Genomic DNA, 18,400 nt, shown 5'->3' with positions numbered 1-18,400 from the left:
AAAATATCTTGAAAGAAACCAAAAGGGAAAAAAAACCATCTTACTTTTAGCAAAGCAAATATAAAAATTACATGTAACTTCTCAGAAACCAGGCAAGCAAGAAGAGGGTAGAGCAAAATACTTCACACATTGAAAGAAAAAAGTCATCAACGTAGAATTTTGTACCCAGAAAAATTATCCTTCAAAAGTGAAAGAGAAAGTCTTTTTCAGACAAACAAAAATTAAGAGAATCTGTTGCCAGTAGACTTGTCTAGCAAGAAATGTTAAAAGAAGGGCTTCAGAGATAAGGAAATTATATTGGTCAGAAACTCAGATCTACACAAAGAGGGGAAGAGCATCAGAGAAGGAATAACTGAAGGTAAAATAAAAAACTTCTATTTTCTTATTTTTAACTCTAACAGATAACAATTTTCTTCAAAATAATAACAGCAACAGTGTATTTGACCATGTACACTTGTGTGTGTGTGTGTGTGTGTTGTGTGTGTGTGTGCTTATTTACAAGTGAAATGAATGACAGCAATTATACAAGGGACAGGAGGGAGGAATTAATAATATTTTATTATTAATCCAAAATCACTGCCAATGGTGACTACAGCCATGAAATTAAAAGACACTTACTCCTTGGAAGAAAACTTATGACCAACCTAGATAGCATATTGAAAAGCAGAGATATTACTTTGCCAACAAATGTCCATCTAGTCAAGGCTATGGTTTTTCCAGTGGTCATGTATGGATGTGAGAGTTGGACTGTGAAGAAAGCTGAGTGCCAAAGAATTGATACTTTTGAACTGTGGTGTTGGAGAAGACTCTTGAGAGTCCCTTGGACTGCAAGGAGATCCAACCAGTCCATTCTAAAGGAGATCAGCCCTGGGTGTTCTTTTGGAAGGAATGATGCTAAAGCTGAAACTCCAGTACTTTGGCCACCTCACCCGAAGAGTTGACTCATTGGAAAAGACTGTGATGCTGGGAGGGATTGGGGGTAGGAGGAAAAGGGGATGACAGAGGATGAGAAGGCTGGATGGCATCACCAACTCGATGGACGTGAGTCTGAGTGAACTCTGGGAGTTGGTGATGGACAGGGAGGCCTGGCATGCTGTGATTCATGGGGTCGCAAAGAGTCGGACATGACTGAGTGACTGAACTGAACTGAACTACCCATGAAGCAGTACAGTATTATCTGATAGTGGACTTGGACTAGTTATAAGTGCATATTGCAAACTCTAATGCAACCACTTAAAGTAAAATGAGAAGCGTTATTGACACACTAAGAAAGGAGACAGAATGGAATCTATACAATGCTAAATTAAAACCACAAAAGTCAGAAGAAGAGCTGAAGGTAAAAACAGGAACAAATAACAAGGACAATGAAGAGAAAACAGTAACAAATATGACAGCTTTTAATCCAACTATATCAATAATCACCTTAAACATCAATGATCTAAATACATCAACTAGGAGACAGAGATTATCAGACTTAACTATACGTTGCTCTACAAGAAATCTACTTTAAATATAAAGACATATATAGATTAAAAGAAAGTTGATGGATACGGATATACCATGCTAGCACTAATCGAAAGAGATCAGAATAATTATATTAACCTCAGAGTAGAGTTCAGAACAAGGAAAGTCAGAGATAAACAAGGGTATTACAGAGTCTTCCTTGGTGATACAGTGGGTAAGAATCTGCCTGCTAATGCAGCGAGCGTATCAATCCCTGATCCGGGAAGATTCCACATGTCACAGAATAACTAAAGCCTGTGCACCACTACTACTTGAAAGTCATACGCCTAGAGCCTGTGCTCCACAAAAGAAGCTACCAGTGAGAAGCCTGCACACAGAAATGAAGAGTAGGTCCTGCTCACCACAACTAGAGAAAGCTCACACACAGCAACAAAGACCCCATGCAACCAAAAAATAAATTAAAAAAAAAAGGGTATTTTATATAATAATAGAAAGGTCAATTCTCCAAGAAGACATAACAATCTTTAACATGTTGTACCTAACAAGAGAAAGTCAAAATATGTAGGGTAAACACTAATAGAACTGAAAGAAAAAATTGATGAATTCAGAGTTATAATTAAAGATTTCAATACCCCACTATCAGAAATGTATAGATCAGGGACTTCCCTGGTGGTTCAGTGGTTAAGACTCTGTACTTCCACTGCAGGGAACATGGGTTCCATCCCCTGGTTGGAGAACTAAGAACCCACATGCCACAGAGCATGACCAAAAACACAAACAAAAAATAGAAATGGATAGAGCCAATAAGCGGAAAGTCAGTAAAGACTTAGTTGAACTCAACAGCATCACCATCAACCAGATATGATGGACATCTATAAACTACTTATCCAACAACAGAAGACACATTCTTTTCAAGCTCACATGAAACATTCACCAAAATAGATCACATTCTGGGCCTATAAAATATACTATTAAAAAACTGAGAAGAATAGAAATCATACAATGTCTGCCTTCAGACTACAATGGGATTAAACAAGAAAGATGGACTTGATAACAGAAAGATAGCTGGAAAATTCCAAAATACCCGGAGATTAAACAACACATTTCTAAATAACACAAGGATCAAAGAAGAACTATCAATAAAAAGTTAAAACCTTTTTAACTAAAATAAAATGAAAAAACAACTTTTCAATATTTGTGGATGCAGTGAAAGTAGGCCTTAGAGGGAAGTTTACAGCACTGAATACACATTATTAGAAATGAAGATCTAAAATCAGACACTTAGACAGCCACCTTAGGAATCTAGAAAAGCAAATCAACTCCAAAGCAAGCAGGAGAAAAGAAATTACGAATGAGGGTAGAGATCAATGAAACTGAAAACAGGTAATCAACAGAGAGAAGACAATGGGACCAAAAGCCAGTTTCTTGAAAAGATCAATAAAATGGATAAGCCTGAAAAAAGACAGGACACAAATCGTTATTATCATTACTAAAGATCCCATACACATTAGAAGGATAATCAAGTAATACTATAAACAACTCTACACTCACAAATTTGATAACTGAGATGAAAGTTGTGTCTTTCCTTGAAAGACACAATCTGCTAAAATTCATGCAAGAAGAAACAGATAATCGGAACAGGCTTATAATCTCTAAAAAAGAAAATGGATCAATAATTAATGACCTTTCAAAATAGACACTGCCAGACCCAGGTGGGGTTCACTGATAAATTCCATCAAATATTTAAGAAAGAAATTGTAGCCATTCTCTACAGTCTAGGTCAGAATACAGAAGCAGAGGGAGTACTTCCTAACTCTTTTCAGCATTACCCTAACACAAAAACTAGACAAAGACGCTATAAGAAAACTACAAATTTCCTCATAAACATAGATGCAAAATCATCAACAAAATATTAACAAATAAAATCCAACAATATGTACAATGAATTATACACCATGACCAAGTAGGATTTATCCCAAGTATACATGAAAGTACTTTAATAGAACTCCAGTGCTTCCGAAAGACCATGATTTACACTCTCTTAGAAATGGTTCTTAATCTTCACTTTGGCCTTCCTGCTTAGAAGACAAGACCTTAAAAGCACTTCAGTCTTTTCTAGCTTGGACATTAATTGTTATTTATATTGTGACATTTTGCTCTACATACTGTACAATACAATGGCTTTCTAATATTTTGTATCTCAAAATTTTATACTCTGTCTCTAAACTTCAGATGTTTAAACTGTTTTCTTATTAGTGAACAGATCTGCCTGTTTAACAATACAGTTTTATACCCAAAAAAAGACCTCATGTTAGAGCTTTATAAAATTTCAGAGATAAAGAAAAAAGTTCTTGTCTTCCAGAAAGAAGAACATTACCAATAAATACTTCTAAATTAAAAAAAAAAATTAGATTGGCATTAGCCTTGTCTTTTACCCCACAGGATACTAGAAGACAGTGGAGCAAAGTTGTAAGGTTCTAAGGGAAAAGGATTTTGAATACAGCATTCTAAATCCAAATATAAATCAAAAAAGAAGGTAAAATAAAGACCATTTCAGACATGTAAGCTTAGTTCCCATGTGCCCTTTCAGAAAAACATTATTTGAAGATTTAATCCAGTAAATTGGAAAGAAAAATCCAAGGAAGTGAAAGACATGAGCCAGGAATTTAATGGAAAGCAAACTCAGAACACCACCTGGGCAACAGGTCAAGACAATAATCAGTGAACATTGAAACAGAAAGATAGAGGGCTCGGAGGGGGGAAAGAAAATGCCTTAAAGAAGCAAATGGATTCAACAAATTATATGAAGGAAGATCCTCATGATATGCTATAGAGGTGGTATCTTCTCTTATCAGGAAAAAAAAAGGCAATTAGCACTCCAGAGAAAGCAAGAAGAGGTATAAGAAAGTCATGGTTAAAATGTGAAGCAAATTAAAATGCATGATTAAGCAATTGATGTACTGTGTAAAAAGGATCCATTTGACCTTGATGCTTGGGACAGTCTCCATCAAGAGATAAAGGTTTGGTTTCAAAGGACCATGTTCTATACTGAGTAACATCTACATGATCATAATAACACCATATTTGTTTTAAGAACAAGAATCAATCCATAAAGAGTGTATGACAGCTGCTGCTACTGCTGCTAAGTCGCTTCAGTCGTGTCCGACTCTGTGCGACCCCATAGACGGCAGCCCACCAGACTCCGCCATCCCTGGGATTCTCCAGGCAAGAATACTGGAGTGGGTTGCCATTTCCTTCTCCAATGCATGAAACTGAAAAGTGAAAGGGAAGTTGCTCAGTCGTGCCCGACTCTTAGTGACCTCATGGACTACAGCCTACCTACCAGGCTCCTCCATCCATGGGATTTTCCAGGCAAAAGTACAGGAGTGGGGTGCCATTGCCTTCTCTGAATACGATAGCTAACAGAAGTCAAAGGTAGCATAATGTAGAAGTGCTCTCTTCACTTAAAGGAGGGAATTAAGATATACTATCTAACACTATTTGGGAAAGAAAAGGCCTAAGTACATTATTTAATACACAGAAAAAATATATATTTTACAAATTTTAGAAAGAGAGTGACAGAAAGCGTGAGTCAGCAGAAGACCTCATCTTTCATTATCTTTAACAGGGACAGCAACATCAACCAACAGCTACTAAGCACCTAAGTGCCAGGTACTCTTTTCTAAAGACTTATCTTTTAATACAATGTTTAAATTATCCCATGAGGTAAGTCTTATTATTAGGCCATCTGATAGACAAGGAAACTGAAGCAAAGAATGACTTGATAATTTGCCCAAGGTCACACAGGTTATAAACAGCAAACCTGGACTAGAACCCAAGCAATCTGACTGCAGTCTGTGTTTTTATTTAACCACCCATACTGCACTGCCTGATGTGGAAAGGCCAGCAGGTAGTGTAAAGCTGACAAATCAAGATATAACTATGCAGTGTGTAATCAGTGCTAACCACCCACACAATTACAAGCAGTTACATCCAAGAAATTACACTGACTCTGAAGACTAGGGAGGAATTTCAATTATGTACTTAAGTACTTACGTACTCCCTATTCTTTCGAGTGTTTTATACTTTTCATTAATTATTTTCCTAATAAATAGAAGGTGGTTGAACAAATGGACAGGGAAAATAATTATGTACCTCCAATATTGTGATTTATAAGGAATATACATTTGGTCTTCATCTACAGTTCCTGGCTCACAGCCCCCAAAATCCTTAGAATTTTAATGATAAGAGAAATGGGAACATTTTTTGCTATAATATTTGGCTTTGTGTCCTCAGTTCCTAAAAACACTTTAGAGTCATAAAAAGGAAATGTGTGTCCTGTTACTCCTAACGAGTTCCTTTCCATCACAAGTGGGCTCATGTTACTGAGGTGGCTTTTGGAAAATACCTCAGGATGGGAACTGATTGTCAGAACTGACTGTGATAAGAGGGTTGGAACTTTCAGTTCCACCCTGGACCTCCAGTAGAGGGAGTGTGGCTGGAGGATGAATCAGTCACAAATGAATCAAACATGCCTATGGAAGGAAGCTTCACAAAAACCCAAAAGGATGGGGTCTGGAGAGCTTCCAGGTTAGTGAACACTTGGAGATTCAAGGAGAATGGCACATTCAGACCAAGATGGCACCTTTAGGCCCTTCCCATACACTTTGCCCTGTATATCTCTTCCTCTGACTGTTTCTGAATTACAGTTTTTTATAACAGACCAGAAATCTTTTTCTGTTCTATTTTTAAGTTTAATTGAGGTATAATTCACATACCATACAATTCACCTATTTAAGTGAACAATTCATGAAATTTTGTATATTCATAAATTGGACAGTCATCACCACAGTTATAGTATTTTCATACCCCCAAAAGAAACGCTGTTCACATTAGTGGTCAATCCACATTTTCACAAACCTATTCTCCCAACCTAGTCCTAGGTAACTACTCATCTACTTTAGTAGACCAGTAATCCTGTAAGTAAAATGAGTAAAATGTTTCTCGGAAACTAGTCAACTACATGTAAAAGAATGAAACTAGAACACTTTCTAGCACCATACACAAAAATAAACTCAAAATGGATTAAAGACCTAAATGTAAGACCAGAAACAATAAACTCTTAGAGGAAAATATAGGCAGAACACTCTCTGACATAAATCATAGCAAGATCCTCTATGACCCACCACCCAGAGTAATGGAAATAAAAACAAAAATAAATAAATGGGACCTTATTAAACTTAAAAGTTTTTGCACAATGAAGGAAACTATAAGCAAGGTGAAAACGCAGCCTTCAGAATGGGAAAAAATAACAGGAAACAAAACAACTAGCAAAGAATTAATTTTCAAAATATACAAGCAGCTCATGCAGCTCAGTACTAGAAAAACGAACAACCCAATCAAAAAGTGGGCCAAAGAACTAAACAGACATTTCTCCAAAGAAGATATACAGATGGCTAATAAACACATGAAAAGATGCTCAACATCACTGATTATTAGAGAAATGCAAATCAAAACCACAAAGAGTATCATCTCACGCCAGTCAGAATGGCTACCATCAAAAAGTCTACAAACAATAAATGCTGAAGGGGATGTGGAGAAAAGGGAACCCTCTTACACTTCTGGTGCAAATGCAAACTGGTACAGACATTATAGACAACAGTGTGGAGATTCCTTAAAAAACTGGAAATAGAACTGCCATTTGACCCAGCAATCCCACTGCTGGGCATACACACTGAGGAAATAAAAACTGAAAGAGATGCATGCATCCCAATGTTCAGTGCAGCACAGTTTACAATAGCCACGACATGGAAGCAACCTAGATGTTCACCGGCAAATGAATGGATAAGCATGTTTTGGTACATATACCCAATGGAATATTACTCAGCTATAAAAAAGAATGGATTTGAGTCAGTTCTAATGAGGTGGATGAAACTGGAGCCTATTATAAAGAGTGAAGTAAGTCAGAAAGAGAAACACCAATACAGTATATTAATGCATATATAAGGAATTTAAAAAGATGGTAACAATGATTCTATATGCGAGACAACAAAAGAGACACAGATGCAAAGAACAGACTTTTGGACTATGTGGGAGAAGGGGATGGTGGGATGATTTGAGAGAACAGCATTGAAACATGTATATTACCATATGTAAAATAGATGACCAGTGTAATGAAGCGATGCATGAAGCAGGGCACTCAAAGCTGGTGCTCTAGGACAACCCAGAGGGGTAGGGTGGGGAGGAAGGTGGGAGGGGGGTTCAGGATGGGGAAACACGTGTGCGGACCTGTGGGTGATGCATGTCGATGTGTGTCAAAACCACCACAATACTATAATGAAATTATCCTCCAATTAAAATAAATTAATTAATTTTAAAAAATGTTTCTCAGATTTCTGTGACCTGCTCTAGCAAAATTAACTGAAGCCAAGGCAGGAGTCATTGGAATTTCTAATCTACAGCTAGTCATTTAGAAGCACAGGCGACCACCTAGACTGGTGACTGGCATCTTGAGTAGGGGGTGGAGGGAGAGTCTCGTAGGACTAAGACCTTAACATGTGGGATTTGATGCTATCTTCAGATGGTGCTGATACCAAACCAAACAGGGGCCCGCTCGCCTGCTCACAGTAAAGCCAAACTACTGCCATGAGATTGTGGAGAAGGAAAATGCAGTGTTTATTGTAAGGCGCCAGACTAGGAGTCCAGGGAAGCTAATACTCAAAGACACCCCAACTCCCAGATGGATTTCAGGGAAGAATTTTTAAAGGCAAAGTGGGGGAAGGGAGTCACAGGGTATGTTATCATACAAAATTCTCTGCTTGGTTGATGGTGTGATAGCAGGGTGGTGTCACAGAGACTAACATTATCAATCTTCAGGCTCCAGTAAGTCATCAAATAGTTAACTTCTTCCATTTGGTGGGGGTTTTAAGCAGTCTGTAAAACAACTCAGGAATGCCTATCAGATTGTTATACATTTTATCCATGTATTTCAGGGAGAAACTAAAAATTCTTTGACTGCCATGTGGCTGATTTACAGTTTAAACCATTATCAGTTCTCCTGGCCCAGCAGTTACTTCTATCACTATGTGTTCACATCCTTTCAATCATTAATTCTTAGGTCAGACTTTTGCGACTCATGGAAGGCCTGGAAGACTACAACTTTTCTGCAAACACAAAGTAGGCAGAGGACATGAGGTGGAGGGGTCTGTCCAGGAAGGCCCCATGGGGTCCTGCTAAGTTATAGTGTCAGAACTGATTAGAACTATAGGTCATGCTGCTGGTGTCCAAGAGTTGCCTCGTGTACCCTACACACATTGGAAACTGGGTGCAGAACCTTTTTAGTCCCTAATCCAGGAAACTGCTTCTTACGTTCTGCAATAAGTTAAATTGCAACAGAAAACAGGAAAACAAAATCAAAAATTACTCTCAACCTATTACCCATTACAAAGCACTCAAGCCCTCAGGCTCCCCATTTGTGCCAAACCACTTCAAAATGCTATGCAAGGTCAACATAATCTCAAACAAGGTAAAAATAATCCCAAAATATAGAAGGGTTTTTAATGATGTTCTTGGATTCTGTACTTTTTCTCTTTCATTCTACATGTACATGCAGACACTCAATTGGAAGAATTTCATTAGGCTCCTTCATTTTAAAAGAATACACAGTATTATTTGTTTATTAAAAAGGATAATAATGACTTTGAAAATGTTTCCCCCCCAAAAAAAAACAAGAAAATGTTTCCCTAGCAGAGTTGATATCAGCATCATGACATGGCATAAGACATTCCTCCATTTTTGTCCCCCTTTTTAACAACAAATGTGGCACCCACCCAAAAACAAAATTGCCTCTGTGGGAACTGTGGGATCCAGCACCACATGTGCAGGGCCCTAGGTGCAGTCTCGCCCATGTGCGTATCTAGTAACAGGCAGATAAACCTCGGTGCTGTCAGCACAGCCAGTGAACTTGTCCCAGTCCCTCTTGGCCACAGTCAGGGAGAACTTGGAGAGTGGTGACCCAGGAAAATACCAATGGATGAGAAAGAATCTGTAGAAATTCAGCCTTCCCAAGGAGAAATTCCAGAAAGAAAGAAAAAATACAAGTTTGCATGAAACTGAGAGGGTAAGAGGAACTTTGCCAGCACTGCCCCTCCCCCAACATAACAAGCCCAAGGCTATAGCACCCAGTAGCGTCCTCATCCAAGAGGGATGAGGAGAGTGACCAGTTAGTGCCCACTGACCCCAGCTGTGAGAGAAACCCATTTAATTCAGCAGCTCCCCGAGTACTAAAGGGGGACATCCATGACCCCAGGGAGGGAAGGGTTCAGGAAAGAGGCAGGTAAGAACATTAAAGGTCACTGAAGGGACACAGTTCCTGCTAAGTGTGCTCAGGACTTTGGCAGGAAGTCCGCCCACAAGCCTAATACCTCACCCAACAATCTTGCAACAGAGCCCACAGGCAGCCCCAATGCCCTGTGTGCTAAACCCACACCTCCGCACACTCTGGAGCCAGCAGCTCCTTGTGTATGCTGCCAAATGAGGCAGCAAGTGAGACTCTGCTAAACAGAACACTATCAGAAAAACAGACCAGTTTCTCTGAGCAAGAGAGAAATACAAATTTAAGCTATCCTGCCTCTTTCTGGAAAACAAAAGGTTAACAGTGGCTAGCCTGGTGGGTCTTAAGAAAAGCTTAAGAATTGTGTCACAAGAAGCAAGATGTGGAAAGCAAGTATACCCATGTGAGGGCAAGCAAAATACAGAGCTAAAACAGGACTGATGAACATTTTACCCCATCTGAAGGGAACCAGCAGCAGATGTCTGCTACTTCAAGCGTGAAAGCAGCAATGCAAATGTACAAGGAACGTAAGGAATCAAGGAAACACGTCATCACAAAGAGGTAACAATCATCCTCCAATAACCATGCTCCAAGGCACAGAATTTAGCCTTTGATAAAGAATTCAAAATAGCTGGGCTTCCCTGGTGGCTCAGTGGAGTCTGCCTGCCAATGCAGGAGATGCAGGTTTGATCCCTGATCCGGAAGATCCCACATGCTGCAGAGCAACTAAGCCCGTGCACTACAACTTCTGAGTCTGCGCTCTCTAGAGCCCAGGAGCTACAACTACTGAAATCTGCATGCCAAGAGCAGGTGCTCCGCAACATGGGAAGTCCCTGCAATGAGAAGCTCACGCACCACAACTAAAGAGTGGCCCTACTCTCCCCGACTAGAGAAAAGCTCTCACCGCAACAAAGACCAGCACAGCCAAGAATAAATAAAATAAAATAAAATAAAATAAAATAAAATAAAGAATTCAAAATGGCTGTTCAGGGAAACTCAATGGGCTATATTACAACAAAGACAAAAGAAATACATGAATAAAGTCAGAAATTTACAGAGAAAGAAATCGTAAAGAAGCAGCAAATGGAAATTCTGGAGCTGAAAAATTCAATGAATAAAATGAAAAATGCAATAAAGAGCATCTATAACAGAAGAGATCAAATGGAAGACTGAATAAGGGAACAGGAACTCTGAAATAGCCCAATCAGAAGAGAACACAAGAGAAAAAAGAATGAAAAAGAGCACAGAAAGCCTACATGTTCTATGGGATGCCACCATGTGTACAAATATTAGAATAATCATGGTTTGAGAGAGGGAAAAGGGGGTCAGAGATTATTTAAAGAAACAATAGTTGAGAACTTCCCAAACCTAGAGATATACCTGGACAACCAAACTCAAAAATCTAATAGATCACCCTATTATCTCTATGCAAAAATATCTTCTCCAAGACACATTATAGTGAAACTGTCAAAAAATAAGTATAAAAAGAAAATCCTAAAAAAGCAGCCAAAGGAAAAAAAAATTGTAATCTATAAAAGAATGCCCATTTGGCTCTCAGTGAATTTCTAAACAGAAATCTGGGTTTGATTCCTGCTTGGGGAACTAAGATCCTGTAAGGCAGTGTGGCGGGGGTGGGGGGTGTGAATGGAATCAAGGGTTTTCAATAAAAACTGAACTCATAACAACATAGAATAGAATGGTGATTACCAGAAGTTAGGGAATGGGGAAATTGGGTAGATATTGCTTTAGGGCACAAACTTGCAACAGGTATATAAATAAATCCTGGACATGGAAGGCACAGCATAGTGACTATAGTCAACAAAACTGTATTACTGTATCACTATAATTAAGTTTATGTAATAAACTTCAAAGCTGCTAAGAGACAAGATCTCAACTATTCTCAACCTAAAAGAAATGGTAATTAAGTGACATGAAAGAAGTGCAAGCTAACACTGTAGTGATAATCATATTGCAAAATACAAATGTATCAAATCAACACATTGCACACCTTAAACTTACACAACATTATATGTAAATTATACCTCAATTTTTAAAACTGCAGGTCTTTTATTCTTTTTAAATTTATTTATTTATTTTAATTGGAGGCTAATTACTTTATAAGATTGTAGTGGTTTTTGCCATATATTGACATGAATCAGCTACAGGTGTGGCTGTCCCAACTGTCCCCTCCACCCTTCTACTTCCCTCCCCATCCCATCCCTCTGGGTTGTCCCAGTACACCGGTTTTGAGTGCCCTGTTTCATGCATTGAACCTGGACTAGCGATCTATTTCATATATGATAATAAACGTTTCACTGCTATTCTCTCAAACCATCCCACCCTTGCCTTCTTCCACAGAGTCCAAAAGTCTGTTCTTTATATCTGTGTCTCTTTTGCTGTCTCCCATATAGGGTCATCATTATCATCTTTCTAAATTCCAGATATATGCTTTAATATACTGTATTGGTGTTTTTCCTTCTGACCTACTTCACTCTGTATAATAGGCTCCAGTTTCATGCACCTCCTTAGAACTGATTCAAATGCATTATTTTTAATAGTTGAGTAATATTCCATTGAGTATATGTAGCACAGCTTTCTTATCCATTCGTCTGCCAATCATATCTCAACTTTTTAAAAACAAGAAAAGTTCCCTTACCTTTTGAGTATCTTTTAGGAAATATTCCAGCCTCCCTCTTCTTCTTAGTCCTTGGGAGGCTATGACAAAACACTAAGGACCAAACCAAGTGCTGTATGCTCACAACACGCCCCCTTCTCCTCCGTTCTTCCTCTTTTCCTCTCCTGCAGTCACTCTTGTTGCCTGGGTAGCCACAGGCTACCAATTCAAGACCAGAAAAATGACCCATGAAGCCCAATCCAAGAATCAGCATACACTTGGTGCTACTCACCTGAAATGTGAAAGTCTTAGTCACTCAGTCATGCACAACTCTTGTGACCTCATGGACTGTAGCCTGCCAGGCTCCTCTGTCCATAGGATTCTCGAGGCAAGAATACTGGAGTGGGTTGCCATTTCCTTCTCCCCTGACCCAGGGATCACTCCTGGGTCTCCTGCATTGCAGGCAGACTCCTTACTGTCTGAGCCACCAGGGAAGCCCAAGTCACCTGGATTTTACTTAAAAAGAGGGACTTCTCTAGTGGTCCAGGGGCTAAGACTCCAAGCTCCCAATGCAGGGGAGGTCAGATTCAATCCCTCATCGGGGAACTAGATCCCACAGACTACAACTAAAGATACCACATGCCACAGTGAAGACTGAAGATCCCTCAAGTCTCAACTACGACCCAGTGCGGCCAAAATGGATGAACACAAAAGAATGCGAAAAGGTCAATTTGCTTAACCTTCCAATGATAACTCTATTTTAGGTCAGTGACAAGGACAACTTCAAGGTCTACCATATTTTAAAATTCACAGCCCAGAGGAAACACCAGCAGTCATTCCTGGAGCCACTGTAAGGTGTGGACTGGAGTGAACCCTATGCTTGCCCATCCCACATTCGTTTCACTATTCTTTACTGACTTGTCAGTTCAGGGCCTGACTGTTCAAAGGATAATCCCAAGTGACTGATTCAGGAATGGGCCTGTGACCCAGCTGTATTCTATGAAAAGCTGCTGGAGGATTCTGAGGGATACATGCACCCAAATCACCAGCACTCTGGGAACAGCTCTCTGATTTTACTTGCCAATGAAAAAAATTGTATCTCAAGCTGGACACGTGTAAGAAAGCAACTACCTGCTGCTGTGTAGCAACGTAAAATCCAATCATGAAAGTGGATGCCAAAGATAATGCATGAAGGAGGGCACAGCTGAGAGACCTACAGAGAAATGGAGCCTAAACTATGCCCACCCTACCTCCTGACTTCTATAATATTATTCCTTAATATCAAAACCAGATTGAATCAGCTTTCTTTACTTGCAGCCAAAAGCCCTAAAACACTGGCATTGTTTTCATAATCAGAAAACATATATATTTAAAATATCAATAAATAAGGAAAAAACAAATAAATATAGGCAATGCTCAATAAGAGTTTATCAGAAGAATAACAAGGAATTCTCCCTACAACCGTCTACTAGATATCAAAACATATACTTCTTTCTCATATATGATATGAGAGGATGGTTTCTACCTACATCACTCTAATATCCACTCTGCTGCTGCTGCTGCTGCTGCTAAGTCACTTCAGTCATGTCCGACTCTGTGTGATCCCATAGACAGCAGCCCACCAGGCTCCCCCGTTCCTGGGATTCTCCAGGCAAGCACACTGGAGTGGGTTGCCATTTCCTTCTCCAATGCATGAAAGTGAAGTCGCTCGGTTGTATCTGACCCTCAGTGACCCCAGGGCCTGCAGCCTTCCAGGCTCCTCTATCCATGGGATTTTCCAGGCAAGAGTACTGGGGTGGGGTGCCATTGCCTTCTCTGAATATCGACTCTAATATCTAATATTCAGGTAGATTATTATATCTACCTATCATACATATCATACCTACCTTTCTGCCAGGAGAGCACGGTTTCTACCTACATCACTCTAATATCTAATATCCAGGTAGATTATCGTATCTACCTATCATACCATATCTACCTTTCTGCCACTCTCTTATAAAGATCCACATGATTATATCGGGCCCACCCAAATAATCCTGAATAATATCCCTACCTCAAGATCCTTAACTTCAACTTGTCTGCAAAGTTCCTTTTATTAGACAACATATTCATAGGTTCTGGAAATTCAAACACTGACATCTTTGGGGGCCTTATTCAGCCTACCATTTATACCAATGTGACATTCAGAGACTTTTAGAAATTCAGAAATCCGTGAATTTACTATAGTAGTTGTTCTATTCAAAATCATCTAACTAGAGGGGTTTTTCTTGTTTGTGGATTTCATTTGTTCCTTTACTTATATAACTGAATTTGACGATATCTTAGGAAATGTGGGGATTATGTTGTGATACACCTGAGATGGAGCAGACAGGAAGTCTTAGGATTTGCATTTTTCAAAAGCCCCATGAATTATTTTTAAGATATTCAACTTTCATTCAATAACTATTTATCAATGTTTCAGAAGTTGGAAGAGTTTAAAGTATCTAATCACATTTCATGTTGGAAAAATAAGTAAAAGTGTAATAATTGTGACAAAGGAAGTACTTCTTTCTTAAATTGCAAAACACTCCACATATACAATATGTAGGAGACTAACGTGAGAGTGAGACGCAAAAACAAAACCATGAGGGAGACCTGTTACCAATGGAAAGATCATTTGCTGCAGTCAGTGTTTATTTCATTTATCTTAACCAGCTCTGAATGTGGCACATTTGAAAATGCTTTTTCTCCCTTCATCACTGTAATGGCTAATTTTCTTATGTGATATTTTTAATTAAAATTGAGTCTGGTAAGAATTAAAGATTTTAACATTAAAAATAAAAAAATAAATAAATAAAAATTGAGTCTGGACTTTTTAGAAAATGCTCAGATACTCTAATTGCAAGCAAAATACAGTCACAATCGGAAGCCTAGCATGGACCAGGGATTAAAGGATGGCAGACGGCCAAGGTCCAAGCCTTTCTCACTCCCTACCCCGCACCCCAGGCTTCTTTATTAATGTCACAGTCATAAACTGAATGGTTTAAAAGTCATGACAATATTCTCAGCCTGGACTAGATGCCATCTTTAGACAAGGCAAAGTGTTTTCACCGCACTCCACAAAAAGATCTGTTTATATAATTTTTAATATCAAAACTGTCCTGCATCATTTCTTACTTGCCACCTCCCTTCTTCATTATTGTTTGGTTTGTGTTTATGCAGACAGTTGGAGCTGTTAGTGGACACTCTCCAAAAGTTTCTAAGAAACACAGCAGGACTATTAAGAGGGTTTCTAACAATAATTCCTAATATTCCTTCCTGACTGCAATAACATTAATGATGTGGACTATGGCTTACCCATGGAGTAGGAAATAGCAACCCATTCCAGTATTCTTGCCTGGAAAATTCCATGGACAGAGAAGCCTGGCGGGTTGCAGCTCATGGGGTCGCAGAGAGTCGGACAGGCCTGAGCACCCACGAATGAATGGCTTACCCTCTCAAGTCTCTCCTTCTCCCTTTTCCTACCTCCCAGCCATCCTTGACCTCCTAGACATACACAACCATCTTCTCTATTCTTACACCCAGACTGTTGAATGCAGTAAAATACATACCCTCACAAACCAATGCAGATAAGCACCACACACACGAGATCTGGAAAGTCACTGTCCCTCTATCATCCTGCAGGATAAACCTCCATCCCCCACTCCCATTCTTTCAAGCCCATCTGTACCAGTCTTCTGGGCACCACCTTTCTCCCACCTTCCACCTCCCGTCTAGACAAGAACTCCCTCAATGTCTCACCTTCCAGCAGTAGATGTATCCACATTACCACCCATTATGACAATTTTCCCTCTTACGTCAGAGGAAGGAGCACACCTCCCCCTACATAACTAATAATAAGATGATAACAAGAACGCACGTATGAAACGTGCCCCTCATCCTACATCATTATGTGCTCCGTCTGTGCTCTAGGTCCCATCCTCTCCAGCTCTCCTTTGTCCATTAAACCTTCTCTCCAGCTTCTCTATTAAGTCTTTCCTTTCAGTTTCAAGTCTCCCAGACTTCTGCTTGCAACCAAGACAGAGAAATGGTGAGATTTACTCTTCCACCTGAAACAGTGGTTCTCCAGACACAGCACGTTAGACAACGAAAGAAATGATGCCTGAAAGATGGGAAATAAAGGAAATGATTCCTATGATTGATTGCCCTTTGCTGACAACCTGAAAGATGGGAAATACAGAAAATGAGTCCTGTGAGTGTTTGCCCTCTGCTGACAGCCTTGAGAGCATCTCCAGGCTGCAGCAGAAGGACAGAACCCAGCAGGAGCCTGGGGAACCCCCTAAACTGAGGAGATGGAGCTGAGAGTCTTAAAGCCGATTAGAATCCATAGGACAGTAACAGAAGAGAGCTACACACAAAGAGAATTCAGGAGATCTGCAGAGAGTCCTAAATAAGTATTCAGCAGAGTACTAAAGAGCATATGTGTGTAAGCAAACTCCTAGAGGCTGGGGAAAGAAACACCTGAAAGGACAAAAGAGAACAGTATAACCTGAACTCCCACAGGGCCAGGATGTTGGCCAGTCAGTCCACAGCAAAATCCAAAGAGCTAAGAGATACCAGAATTAACTTAGACCTGCCACCTGCAAAGTACCACAAGCCAACAAAATTACAAGAACAGCATCATTTTAGATGGGAAATATTCCATAAATTTCAGTGATATGTGAGTTCATGAAGGGAATTTTTAGCAGAGAAGGGGAAAGGGGACTATTACTAAATACCTTCTTGGCACCAGGCACTGTAAGGGTTCCATAATATGTGGTCCCCGCCTTGAGAGCCACACACAGTCTTTATAACATTCACCATGAACTCCTTCCCCTGAAAATCTCCTTCAGTTTTTTAACAGGAGTCAGACGAAAGGTCCCCTCCTTGAAAGGCTTTCTTTCATCGTTCTAAAGCTACTGAACTGTAATGTTGGAGAAGGCTACTGAGAGTCCCTTGGACTGCAAGGAGATTAACCCAGTCAATCCTAAAGGAAACCAATCCTGAATATTCACTGCAAGGACTGATGCTGAAGCTGAAGCTCCAATGCTTTCGCCACCTGATGTGAAGAGCCGACTCATTAGAAAAGACCTTGATGCTGGGAAAGATTGAAGGCAGGAGGAGAAAGGGATGACAGAGGATGAGATGGTTGGATGGCATCAATGACTCAATGGACACGAGTTTAAGCAAGCTCTGGGAGATGCTGAAGGACAGAGAAGCCTGCCATGCTGCAGTCCACGGGGTCACAAAGAGTGGGCCATGACTGAGCAACTGAACACCACCACAGTAACCCACTTTCTTTTCTCTACAATACTTCTCACAATTTCTAATTATCATTTATTATTATATTTTATGCTTACTTATAACTCATATTTTCTCCCATGCACATTTAGAATATGAACTCCTTAGTGAAGAAATCACTGCACCCTTGGTGACTAGCACAGTATATAACCACTGAAGGCACTCAAATACTTACCAAACAAATGAAAACAAGAACTGTGACCAGGATTAGTTTCCCAATGATCAATATTTTCCAGACTCATTAGCCCCAAATCCCCTGATGTGGTTCCCTTAGTTATGAAGAAGCATGCTGAGTACTCACCTCTACCTGAGTAACATTGACGACCAGCACCACCACCATCAACACTGCAAGCAGACAGCAGAACAGCCGTAGTTTGAAGAAGTTGATCCACATTGTCTGGCTGTGTCTTGATCACCCATGGCCGACCCATGGCTTCTTTCACTCCTCAAAACTCCATGTCTTTACAGATGGCTAACAAACACATGAAAAGATGCTCAACATCGCTCATTATTAGAGAAATGCCAATCAAAACTACAAGGAGATATCACCTCACACCAGTCAGAATGGCCCTCATCAAAAAGTCTACAAACAATAAATGCTGGAGAGGGTGTGGAGAAAAGGGGACACTCTTGCACTGACAGTGGGGATGTAAATTGACACAGCCCCTATG

General features: G+C 39.8%; 1 protein-coding gene across 8 annotated transcripts in view; it reads right to left on the bottom strand.

The window, feature by feature from the left end:
• Positions 1-18,400, bottom strand: part of NXPE3 (neurexophilin and PC-esterase domain family member 3) — a 61,360-nt gene that overhangs the window by 29,511 nt on the left and 13,449 nt on the right. For 6 of the 8 annotated variants that reach the window (XM_004002891.5, XM_015092419.4, XM_042233243.2 and 3 more), the window contains one exon: positions 18,031-18,201. The exons of the other annotated variants lie outside the window; for them this stretch is intronic. In XM_004002891.5, the coding sequence (XP_004002940.1) occupies positions 18,031-18,123 (93 nt within the window). In that variant the 5' untranslated portion in view covers positions 18,124-18,201. The remainder of the gene's footprint in view (positions 1-18,030; positions 18,202-18,400) is intronic. 8 annotated transcript variants of the gene reach the window in all.

The sequence above is a fragment of the Ovis aries genome, chromosome 1 (assembly GCF_016772045.2).
Source record: "Ovis aries strain OAR_USU_Benz2616 breed Rambouillet chromosome 1, ARS-UI_Ramb_v3.0, whole genome shotgun sequence".
Classification (NCBI taxonomy): domain Eukaryota; kingdom Metazoa; phylum Chordata; class Mammalia; order Artiodactyla; family Bovidae; genus Ovis; species Ovis aries.
Note: the sequence above shows the minus strand (reverse complement) of the source record. Positions and strands in the feature narration are given on the sequence as shown.